This window comes from Siphateles boraxobius, unplaced genomic scaffold, assembly GCF_051911475.1.
Source record: "Siphateles boraxobius isolate OS27281-9 unplaced genomic scaffold, OSU_SipBor_1 25, whole genome shotgun sequence".
In the NCBI taxonomy this organism is placed as follows: Eukaryota; Metazoa; Chordata; class Actinopteri; order Cypriniformes; family Leuciscidae; genus Siphateles; species Siphateles boraxobius.
In genome coordinates this window covers 12,312,221-12,325,329 of record NW_027508866.1, presented here as the reverse complement: position 1 = coordinate 12,325,329, position 13,109 = coordinate 12,312,221, and the positions used below count along the sequence as shown (strand labels likewise).

Below are 13,109 nucleotides of genomic sequence, written 5' to 3'. Positions count from 1 at the left end.
CTAACAAGGTCATATAACAGCAGAAGTTAGTCAATCCACTTGATCTGTGGAGCAAATAGGTCAAACACACACTTAATATGGGTTATGGCATGTTGACTCAAATTCTCTCATGCTCAGAAACACTTAATAGTTAAAAAGAAAGAATATCATATGTGGGAAGGAATGAATGATATTTGAGTCAACCCACTGTCTCAGGAAGAGTAACTTCAAAGGGGTGCAATAAAAGCAGAGGTGAAGTCTGTTTTTATGTGTCCTTCACTTTACTTCTGCCATATCCCGAGAACTGAGCAGAGAGGAAAATTTCTCAGACAGTAAAAAGTGACAGAACTCCAGTGAAAGTGGACCACACAGTGATCCTCCATCTTCAGACTTCACAGGCACAGGTTATTTAGAGGCTCTGGCTGAATAACACACATGCCTGGGGGGCAAAGGTCTGGTCAGGAGGATTCTGCAGTCAAAAGTGAGCATTAAATGACCCCTGGCCCTTAGTATAGAGGCCATGTATGGCATCTGACCTGTGGCTTAAACATCTAGCATTGGTCCAAAAATATCCCCAGAATGAAACATAGCCAATAAACTCTAAAAATCTGGAGAACTCCTGGGCAACATTTTGAAGGTACCTCAGATATCATATTGACACTCAAGGAACTTCAATATGTATATCAAGAACCTCAAAATCTTTCTCTTTATTTGCAAGATCTGGAATAAAAAACTAGGATTAGAGTCAGGTTTAATCAAACAAAAGCATCCCATTTCAGCTGTAACAAACTGAGAAGTAACAAAGAGGTGGGATATGATCAAAAGTGTTAAAAACGTAAAGCCAACACCCGAAAACAAGGGCTAAAAAGTCAATAAAATCACTGTTGGTTCTTTGAAGCGCAGGGGCCTTTATGTAACGTCAGCATCGAACTGAAACAACCCCTCAGATTTGCACTCTCCTCCCACGGTGATCCAGGACATCTAGACGTGTTGCTAGGAAACAGGGGTCCGAAAAAACCCTCAGGTGGACATAATACGTTTAAAAATAATTAAAAGACCAAACAGCTTCAGATAAACTTTAAAACACACACAGATTCTATAAATGCAGCCTAATTTAAAATACATCAAAAAATCTTACCAACCTTAAAGGTAGAGTAGGTCATTTCAAATAGGCTAGCAATAGCAGGCTAGCTTTAAAAGCATAAGATCCCACCCTCCCTTCAGAGCGCTCTACAAAGCCACGCCTCCTTCAAAACAAATGAACGCACATCGATTGCTAAGCGTCACGAGACAAGAGACGATGTTAAATTACCTCATGCCTCAAAGCACTTAACATTACAATAATAATGAATGTAAACAACTTACAGAGCTAGTTGTACCACTTGACTGCTGCAGATTAATTTCACCATTGATAGTATTAGTGTTGATAGATAAAATCACATAATTCCGAGTCTGAGGACGTAGACAGCTCCGTTTAAGTGGCTGCTGAAGCGGCTGCTGTTTCTTTGTGGCGCTCGGTGACTGTCTACAACTCTGCGTAGCCTTACGGAACGCTCTGATGACACGTGATGTCTGAGCGAGCAGGTTGTGCGGCGGTATGAAAATACATATGATGAAAGGCAAGTAGGACATCATATCATTGCATTCGAATCGAATGACAAATGTTTTTTGGTCCTGTGACTTCCACATACAATATAAGTACATAGCATAACAAAAAAGTGTTTATGAAACAAATTGCCCACCCTTCCTTTAAACTTTTGAATGGTAGTGTATTTATATATGGGCACAGCAAAGACAAATGTTTGCTTATGTATTATTCTTGAAGCAAGTGTGCTTTAAGATTTAAAAAGTGGGAACTTTTTGGTTTGGACAAAATTTCTACCATTAAAGCCTCAAGCTAAGCTTTTATAGAGCGAAAACAATAATTATCGTCAAGCACATGCATGTGCAAGGAAAACCGACACCATGCAAATGTGTTTTTTACGAATGCTTGCAATGTGTGCTAATTACACAAGACTGTAAAATCACAGTAGCCTATTCGTCTACACAATCTCACATGCAAAGTCAGACCATAGCCACACAGATTATGAAAAGGTTTGAAGCATTCATTTAGAGTGTGGATGCTTTGTATAAGACACAAGACCTTGTTAGTGTGTGTTGACAGCACGTGAGGCCTATGACTTGTGCATTCTTGCTCCAGTGGGATGGGCGGCTCCTTCATTATTCATGATTCGCCTTGCTGATGCTATTTATACCAGCGTTTTGACTCATCACGCTCCAGTGATTCTCTCTGCTTCTGGAAATGTGTCCATGTGAGAACCATGATTGTACTTCCTCAATACATTTTAAGGTCTATGTACTGCTGCATCTGTAATAAGAGGGCAGAAAACTCATCACCAGGATCAGAAATTATTTATCACAGTGATTCCCCTAGTTTTATTCCTATTTGGGTAGAATGCATCATAGTAGTAGGCATAACAAAATGTAGGCCTAACCATTAAACACACAGAGTATTGAATGTATTGTGTGGACAGTAAAATAAGCAAAATAAAGATTGGAATAAAGCTCAAATGTTACATTGTTATCAAATACATAAGCATTCTGGGAGCAAATTTGGTATTTGAAGTGTGAAACTCATCTGTGGATTGCAGGTCTTCGTTCTCTGGGGAATCTCTTTTCGTCTGGAGGGAGGAAACTGGGAATGCCAAGTTTCTTCACATGGGAGGCTGCCCCATTATAAGAGAAAGAGGTTTTGGAGCATGTAATTTCAGCAGCAGTACACTGGCCATCTGCGAATGCTGGCTTGCACCGGGCGCAGCTGTTTAATAGCAGTGTCAAATATAGAGTCAGATGTCAAAGGCGCGACCACCCATTTTAAAATCATATTCATAGAACAACAATGACTTCAATCTCAAGTGCCTCTGAGGGATTACAGTAATATATTCCTGATGATAAAATCTTTTAAAATCCTAAAGTTGGCTGGTCTTCCAACCTGGTCAAACTGGTTTACAGCAGTTCACAGAGCCAGGCCATCTTAAAAGTTCCCTATAAAACCTCAATTCTCAAAGCATAATGCGAATGCATATGAGATTATAAAGTTGACTACAAATTCAATACGAGTAAGCAACTTCATATTTAAGTACACTCATAAAGTTAAAAACATTACAAACTTTCCGAAATTATTTTCTTGAAGACGCTTTTGGGTCTCACGCAGTGTCGCAAGAAAAGTGTGCCATCTAGTGGTGTTTTCCATGCAATGACCTGTCTTGGCTCCAGACCAGTCAAACCAGTTACACTACCCTAATAAACATTTCCCATCTTAACCAAGGCTTCCAAAATTCCATACCAAAAGAGAATATCCCTCCAACAATGTACGCAGCTTTCCAACTTTTATCTTTTTATAGCTAAAAACACATTTCAGCATTTCTAAAACAAAAATAATTTCATCAAAGAAACAGAAGTGTTACTTTATATCCTAAAGTATTAATTATTTTGAACTAGCTGATTTTTAATCTTCTTTGTTTTAATTAGATTTTAAGTTTGTAGATGTGCTTGTCATTTTTATATTTATCTTTTATGTCAGTTTTAGCTTTCGTAATTTTAGTACTTAAATTTAAATATTTTTTCAGCTTTATTTCAGTTGCCAAAAATGAATAGATTACAACACGGACCAGAATCAGGTTTAATAATATACCCACGCTATTTATTTACCATCATACAGCCCATAAATTTATTTCACAAAGACACACACACACACACACATCCAGCCTGATCAACGTTTATTGAATAAAGCAAAAAGAGGAAATGAACATCACTTTGTAGTTGAAAATGCAGAAGGGTCCCACATAGAAATGTACAGGACAAATGGCTTTGTGTGGGGCTAAAGTACAATTCTTTAAGCATTAACTTGCTAAAAATAGAGATGTATTCATCAGTTTACTGTGCTTAAATGAGGGGGGATCCACATTGGTCACTAATATTTCAAAGCTGGCTCTTCGATTAGAGCTGGACTCTACTCAGCGATGCCTATAACACCACAGGCCAGACGACTTCCAGCGTTGCCAGTTTTAAGACTTTCGTCATTGCCTCCCTTACCCAAGTCATCCTCCTTTTCATGGATCTACAGCAGAAAATACACAAAGTCTAATGTTGAACAGACAGTTATTGCCATTAGATGTGCCGCTTTATTATAAAACCAGTTGTTTTCTTACCACCATGGTCCTCCCAATGATGGAGTGTTGCCCTGACAGGGTCAGCATTTTATCCACAATGTCAATTTTTGCAACCCCACTTTCATCAGCGGTCACATTACCAAGGTCTCCGACATGTCTAGGAGACAAAATATTACAGTCAAGACACATCTACTAGCACACGGCTACATGAAATTATACAGAAAAGATACTGCATGCAGAATCATGCGTTTCAATTCTGGCTGCACACCTGAAAATAACTGGCATTGTGATTGTTTTCATGCAATATATATTGTGATATGAAAAAATACAGGAATCTTTATTCTAGACTGATTGGGGTGATTTTGAAGGGGAGTGTATCTGCACAGAAAATTAATAAACTTGAAAAATGACATTTTCACTTTGAAGAGAGCCCACAGAAAACAAAGACCTGCAAACCAACAGATGGGCTTCACTTTTTTTGTGTGTGACTGAACCATCCTTAAGGGCTGAAAGATTTGGGGAAAACATGGATGCTCACACTAGGATATATTCTTTGAAAACAAATTAAAACCTCTTTCAGTAACATTTAAGTCAACAGCGCTTTTCAAAAATCTCTAGCGTTTTCACAGGCCACATTCCCACTGTTTTAACCCATTCAATATAAAAATAAAATTATTAGGATAATATAATATATATATATAAAAAAACTCAACACAAGAAATATCTTGTAATAACACTACTGCACAATAAAATATAATGTTATAAGTCCCTCTTAAAAGGACTTGTTTTTCACAGCTCAGGACAGTCACTAATAAAGGGTTTGCCATCAGGAAATCAGTATTTTCATAATGCAATTTAATGTGGATCAAGAATGATCAGCCATACGCACAACCGACGCAACGTCATATAATGTCTCTGAACAGGTTCATGCCCACTTTTAGGGGAAAATAAACTAGACTTCCCATAGATTTCAATACAAAATAGCGTCACAAAACAACGTCCGTCCACAGCTGGCAGGCGTGAATAACTTAAGAAATCACTAAGATTAAACATGTCAAGTAATTATGTCCACCCTGCCTGCCATTGAGCGTGAAAGATGCATCAACAAACTTAAAGGACAACTCCGGCGCAAAATGAACCTTTGGTCGAATTACACATTGGTACATAGTCAACCGTTCTCTGAGATTTGTTTTCATGATTATTGAATGTAAAGAGTTTTATCTCTAAAAACTGTTTAGCTTATAACGCTAGTATATAGGGCATAGAGTAATGAAAATAAAAATCGCTAGTTAATACCACTAACAAGGCTCGAAATAGCCCAACACTAACACAGTAGCATAATTAGGGTCTCTACCTGCAAACTGAAACATTGAGAACGTTGTAAGTGTACAGACAGTTTAATAAGAAGATACTTTATAAAGACAGTCCACTTCGCGTATACAGGCAGGAGCCATCTTTGGAAAACAGTCTCGACCAGTCGAATCATGAACGCCGAGCCAAGTGCGCTGAATCAAAGAGTATAGAAGAACAAGAGGCGAAACTCAATAGAACGTTCCATTGCAACACCAGCGCCCAGCAGCAGCGCTACGCTTCATCAGTATCACATGCATGTATGTTTACATACATTTATTAAATATGTGGGAAACAAATATGTGTCACATATTTATATTTAATGTTGTCCATATATGTGAGGAACCAATACTATACTGTAATATATACAGATATATGGTATCATATGGATGAAATCAAATATTTTCTTCACATGTTTGGACACATAAATGTTCATATATGTTGCAGGCATATATTGTGTTCTCAGATAAGTCAAATATATGTATAGATATGTCATGCTATTTAAAATATAAGTACATATATGGCCATATATTACATTATGTACAAAACGTACAGAATATATTGCAGGCCTAGTGGAGTTGGTAACTAATAATAGTAGTAAATGTGTAAAGTTGCATAAAATGTAAATACTCAAAACAACTGTCTTCTGTGCTGTTGTCCAGTGATCCAGTTGGAATTTTCACCCCAAAATGGCAGCCGCGCTACCGAAGCGCCACCTAGTGACTGTTACTAAAAAAGCATCGGAGTTTCACCTCTTGTTCTTCTATACTCTTTGGCTGAAGTATCTTGGAATCTCAAATGGTCCGTTGTTTTCGGGAAAAGCACAAACACGAACCATTTTCTTCTCGTAAATATGTACACGTAGCCTACTGTTCGCTCACCTTATCACAACTTCTGGCTCGTTCACATCTCACCAGCGCACTTGGCCAAAGAGTATTGAAAACATATTGAAATAAGTACATGCACACATATGGGTCTTAGGCTACATATATTTAACATTTATGTGCTTGTGCATATATGGGAAAATATATGGCACTTACATGAAAACGGACATTTTTGCTATATTGTTTCATAAAAGTCTATGTGTTTTATATATATATGAATTTTTCATATATTCTCATATAGGCAGCAGACATACATGGGCACTGACATTATATATGTAATTTACTTATATTGACATATTACATTTCTGTATGGGTAATCCCCTGGATCATGCTTAAAAACATGATCTTATAGAACATGATGGACAGTGGCTGTGTTTTTTTTGTTTACATAGTGGTCATTAATATAAGATAGTAGCTACTGCAAAAAAACAAAACAAAAAGTTGACTGTAAAGCTATTCTATTGCTGTTATATATAAATATTGTCCAATATTCCCAATTATCTGATATAGCATGTCCTTTAATTTTTATATGCTGGTATTAATTCAGTGTTTGTAATGGTAATACTAAAGGTTTTGTGGGAAAAAAGTAGAAAACTTGTCTAAGTCTGTGAAATAAACTGTTGAAAGGGATTTGATGATCACTAGCCTAGTGATTGTATTCTGTTGTCATCATTCAGTTTGGATTTGATCTTTAATGTAACGTTACTTTAAAAAAATAAAATTACAAAGCAGCTGATATAGCCATAGCGACAGCAAAAAGCAAGTGGATAGTGATGGCAAGTCCGGCTCTTTTCAAAGAATTGGCTTTTAGAGCGGCTCGTTCGCGAACTACACATCAACACTAGTGGACTGCCCGAGTCGCTTTCACCCCAAAATTACGGAAGTGTAGCGTTGCTGCTGGGCGCTGGTGTTGCAATGGAACGTTCTATTGAGTTTCGCCTCTTGTTCTTCTATACTCTTTGATTCAGCGCACTTGGCTCGGCGTTCATGATTCGACTGGTCGAGACTGTTTTCCAAAGATGGCTCCTGCCTGTATACGCGAAGTGGACTGTCTTTATAAAGTATCTTCTTATTAAACTGTCTGTACACTTACAACGTTCTCAATGTTTCAGTTTGCAGATAGAGACCCTAATTATGCTACTGTGTTAGTGTTGGGCTATTTCGAGCCTTGTTAGTGGTATTAACTAGTGATTTTTATTTTCATTACTCTATGCCCTATATACTAACGTTATAAGCTAAACAGTTTTTAGAGATAAAACTCTTTACATTCAATAATCATGAAAACAAATCTCAGAGAACGGTTGACTATGTACCAATGTGTAATTCGACCAAAGGTTCATTTTGCGCCGGAGTTGTCCTTTAATTTGGTTAATTTAAAAACATATCCCTTCATTCTCCCAGCGTCAAATTGGTGCAACAACCCCACCCAGTGGCCAGAGGTGTCTTACCTAAACATTTACTCGTACCTCATTGAGTAACCATGGTAAGCCAGTGAATGATTTTACTTTGTTTTTTTTAAACAAAGTAACGAAATTGACAGTTAAGTTCCCGGATGTGCCGTAGTGCTTATATTTATAGCTCAGGCGATTGGTTCAGAAACTGAGCAACCACCATTGAGATTAGAGCCCGACCGATATGGATTTTTGGGGGCCGATGCCGATACCGATATTAGGGAGTAAAAAAAGCCCGATACCGATATATCGGCCGATATTATTTATGTGTATATTATAATACAGTAGCAATATTATTTATGTGTATTATAGTACAGTATACCAGTCAAAAGTTTGGACACTTTCCTATTGGTGTGTACAAACTTTTGATGGGTACTTTACACAGTAGCTATAAACAGAATAAATATATTTTATAAACACGTTTTGCAATGATCACTCAAATGTGGTAATCAAACACTTGTGTGACACAGATATGTAATGGAGGCAGGGGGAATGATAGAATGAGAATTATACAGCTGAGCTGTAACCAAACTAGTTTGCATTGCATGTTATATTATATTATATTATATTCTAAATACTGTTGCATAATCTTCACTAACGACGACTTTGTCTTTTAATTTAGTCATAACTTGTATCAATAAATATATAAAAAGTGTCACTGACAAAACCTTATTATCTTCTATTTTTACTCTTAATTCCTCTAATCTCTACCAGTGGAGGAAGAACTCAGATCTTTTTACTAAAGTAAAATGAATAATATCATAATGAAAACGTTTTTAATTACATGTACAGTACTTTTATACTATTTTAAATAATTAGTAAGCAAAATGTACTAAACGTGAAACTAGGCTACTCTTAATGCAAAATGGCCCTATATAAAGTGTTATAATTATATACATTTTTGGAATATTGCTTGATGTTGTAACGTAGCGTTATCAGGCAGAATGAGCTTTAACACGGTGTCTACACCGGACGCGGCCGTTACTGCTCGCGTCGCAACAGCTGTTTACCCTAGACAAAGCAGAATCAGTTTACTGTCGGAGATCGCTCGCGCCACGCATTTTAATCAATGTTTCATCAACCAATTGCCTTAATAAATAAGAAGTAGGCCTAAATATAGCAGACAATATAATCAGGACTTCTCAGCTGCGCGCTTGCAATAGTCACAAGCTCACACAATACGTGACAGAGGCTTGTAGCAGAGAAATCAATTCTGTGAATTACACTGCGCAAATCACAAGTAGGCTACTACCCACCGGATGAAGAAGGGTTGGCTCTCAGTCTCCACAGGCTACATAAAATATTCATTTTATTTTATTTTATTTTATTTTTCGTGTTTGCATTTATGAGGAAAAAACAATGTTACAGACGCGACAGTTCAGCACTACGGACGTGAGCGCTCTGAAAGCGGCACTAATGCTTTGAAACTTTCACAGAGACATCAAACAGAAAGCTCAAAACCTTTCGTTTCAAAGTGAATTTCGTTTTGTATTAATTGTATCTTAATTTTAATCTATGTTTCATCAACCATTTGCCTGCATTTAATTTATAATAAGTAAATATAGCAGACGATAGACAATCTCGACACGGAGGCGCCTGCGGGTGAACTGGAGCTCGTCTCATGAACCGAAACTCAGCGTATAGACCTGAGAATTGAAATATATCTATATTGAAATGTCTACTTTTAAACAGAACAATTCAAAACGAAAGACAGACAGACTCATGTAATCGTATGAAATGTGCATTTCTCTCTGGCGCGCGCTCACTGAAGATCGCGAGTCAGCATCGTCAACTTCATCTTTGGCTGACACTGACTGAAAACACTTGTTTATTAATAAACAATTAAAATGTCTCCTTGCTATATTTGTTGTATTCATAATCATTATTTTTGCCAGTTCTTGTGACAGCTTTTAGGTGCTTTATTGGCAGCGCCACCCTTACATGAATCACCGTACCGCATTTTTTAAAATATTCATTTATCGGCCATTATAAATGCCGATACCGATAGTTAGGAAAATGCCTAAAATCGGCCGATAATATCGGCCCGCCGATATATCGGTCGGGCTCTAATTGAGATGAATAAGAATGCAAACGGACAGATTACTTTATTACATACCTGAATCCTATATAATGTGAGACTATTTAGGAAGCAAGCAGAGCCCGTCTAGGAGAGCCTGTTCACTCCCTATTAAGCCCTATTGTACCAAATTTTGGTTGTAGTTCCACCAGAGTTCCACTGGGGGGCGATCGCCCTGAGTGCAAAATGAATGGGAGTCTATGGGTCTGCTACGTCCAGAGTAGAGGCTGACATTTTTTCGGGAATCCCGCGGGATGGGAAACAAAATCACTATGCATCACGGGATTGGGACGGGAAAGGAAAAAATGTCAGCGGGAGTGGGCGTAATGGGAATCGTCTTAAAACTGATACCCAACTTTATACACAAATATACAGTTTCTATAAATAAACTCTATATTTAAATTTTGAACTAAATTATATTTGCTCCATCTCTTTATGCTCTCCTGTTTGCTTTGGTGTGGCTGGTAAAATGAATGACATGCTCCACACTAGAGGCTGACATTTTTTCGGGATTCCCGCGGGTCACGGGAACCCCGCGGGATGGGAAACAAAATCACTATGCATCACGGGATAGGGACGGGACAGGATATTTTTTGTGTGAGTGGGACGGGAGAGGTTTGAAAATCCACTCCCGTGTCACCCTCTAGTCCAGAGATACCGCTTGATGGCATCGTGGCATCCAAAGCGGGACTAGAATGTGTGTGCATTTTCACGCGTGGTCTTTTAAAACAACAAAACAAAAACTCTTCTAGCAGGTGTATTTATCTGTGTCAGCTGTGTTGTCGATGCCTCGAGAGAAAAGCACCAAAGTGACTGAAGGATTGCCGTAAAGCAGTATCTCTGGCCGTATTATGTGTATGACGTCACTGACATTTTAAAAGTCTTTTTAAAGCAAATAAGTGACTCTAAAAAATCTAACACCCAGCAATGAGTAATTTCTTTGCATCTTTCGAATACAACATTCAAATTACTAGACAAAAAATTATATCCTGAGAAAAGTGGATTTTGAGGGGTATAGCTCCATAGACCTCCATTCATTCTGCACTCGTCCTGTGAGCGCCCTCATATAGAACCAGAGAGGAACTGCAACCAGTTCAGAAGCCGGAAGTTTACTGAGAGTGAGAGTTCTCCCCTTATTAGACATTCTCTGAAGCAAGTAATTTGAAGGATTTATGCAAATGAGACAACTTTTGGCAGACAGAGTTTGTACTGCGAGTAACATGATGAATCGGTCATGCCATACAGCACATTGATAAACTCACCTGGCACTGTCAGTTGGTCCACCGTGATTTTGGTTGTGAGGGTTGAAGTGCGGACCAGCACTGGCACAGCCTGTGATTAATAGAGGGAAAAAAATCTTAGTCTGTGTTCATGTGTACATTTTCTGGTTGCTGTACCACACTCAATAAGAAAATAAAGACCTCTAGATCAAGACCAGTGGCATTTTTTTTTATCAGTCAATAAGTTTTTGTTTGGCCAGTGTGTCAGAAGCATGACTGGTTTTGAAATTATAAAGCGCAATGCATCGGCCATAAAAAAATAAATATCAACCAACCACTTCAGTCCTAATAGGATAAACCCGTACATAAAGGTCAGAGGAAGGAGTAATGGTGCTTACCGTTTGTGTTGTCTCCAAAAGCATGGACATGGAATCCATGCTTTCCTGCAGTAAGGCCAGTGATTTTACCTGAGAGCTTCACTGGAGACGTGTCACTCTAAAACACACAGACCACTCGTGTGGTCAATGATAGTTTCATTTCACTTCAGAAAACAAACATTTACGGCTTGACATGATGAAGATACATGTGCTAACAACTCCAAGGTGATGGGTTTGATACAGGAAATGGTCAAATGTATATCTGAAATGCAATGGAAGATAAACAAAGCCTCTGGCAAATGCTTAAATGTAAATATTTGACAAAGTTATATGAAATGAAGATGAAACTTCATAGTGTAAATGTTAAATATCACAGTGCAAAGTCATACTATAATATATGAGCTTTACAACCACTAACGTTACATCAGTACAGTTTCCTGCCAGCAGTTGATGTGTGCTGTGATCTCTGTCCTATTTGGCAAAATTGACAGCAAACAGAGATGGAGCATGACTCGGCAAACCTTCCTCTTCTAGTTATTTCATGCGACTTTTTCAATGACAAAACTGGCGGCCAGTAAACGCCTACGCCCATAGTCCCAATTTCAGGTGCAAATGATTATTATGCACGTGCACAGGGGCGCAAACGAAACGTAGACCTGCCACCGTACCAAAGGTCATTACTGAACGATTGTAGTGCATTATAAATTATGGGTCAAAAAGTGAATCTCGTAACGTTAGAACAGGCCATTGTATTTCATTATCAGGTTTGGCCATCAAAATGTGCATGGAATATGCAAAGCGAATCCCGTGCAACCGCATATTACGCCAATGTAACGCTAATCTCACAGTAATGCACGGTTAATTCTTAAATCTCACTTGTAACGTTAGAGTTTATGAAATGCAACGTGCGTGGTTTCGGGCTAGGTCGCTGTGAGCGCTACTCTCCATAACAAACACCGTGGAAAAACATACACATTTTTTTTATTTTTACCTCTTGATCGAAATGAACGGTTCCGCTTACTTCCCCGCTGCCTTTTAGCACACAAACAGCCTTTTTCGCCATGTTGCCTTTGGGTTATGCAAACTGTAAAGTTGTGAGAGTGAAATAAACCGACAGCGTTTGGTAAGAGAGGAGGCGCGTGTGTCGAGCTGACCAATCAGAAGGCTGAACGGATTGGTGGCCGCTGATTCGGTCAAAGTCTGGCGTATCATGCTGTCAAAGTGACGTCAATGTCTCCTATACGCCACCATATTTGTTTTGATGAAAGAAATTAAGCAATTCCTCATAAATCGTCTGAGAACAAAAAAGCTTTAAAACCTTATGCTTGCAATTCATTTCCTGTTTTTAGTGACAAATTGTAATTCTCAAAACGTAATTATTTCAATTTTATATTGCTTTTAACTTTCGGCTTTATTTTATTCCATAGTTATTTGTAGGTCTGTATATTTTTGTGCAACAATCTAATTTTAAAAAAAGTTTCAAAAATGGAGAAATGTTGTTACATATAATAAAAGCAAGTAGCCTACATAACATATTTATCAACCCTTGACAAATGGTTCAGGAATAGTGTCACATGATACATTGTAATTGTAAGTCGC

At 38.1% G+C, this 13,109-nt stretch overlaps 2 protein-coding genes across 2 annotated transcripts in view; both read right to left on the bottom strand.

Annotated features, from left to right (window-relative positions):
- tiam1a (TIAM Rac1 associated GEF 1a) overlaps positions 1-2,347 on the bottom strand; it is a 74,079-nt gene extending 71,732 nt beyond the window's left edge. Inside the window, exon 1 of the mRNA XM_077242664.1 lies at positions 2,123-2,347. The gene's annotated coding sequence lies outside the window, so the exon portion shown is untranslated. The remainder of the gene's footprint in view (positions 1-2,122) is intronic.
- A 1,394-nt stretch (positions 2,348-3,741) lies between these two features.
- On the bottom strand, positions 3,742-12,665 carry sod1 (superoxide dismutase 1, soluble). The gene is made up of 5 exons (XM_077242674.1): positions 12,502-12,665; positions 11,532-11,628; positions 11,176-11,245; positions 4,191-4,308; positions 3,742-4,099 (listed from the first exon to the last, which is right to left on the bottom strand). The coding sequence occupies exons 1-5, from the start codon at positions 12,571-12,573 to the stop codon at positions 3,992-3,994; spliced, it is 465 nt and encodes a 154-aa protein (XP_077098789.1). The 5' UTR covers positions 12,574-12,665; the 3' UTR covers positions 3,742-3,991.
- Between the last annotated feature and the right edge of the window lie 444 nt (positions 12,666-13,109).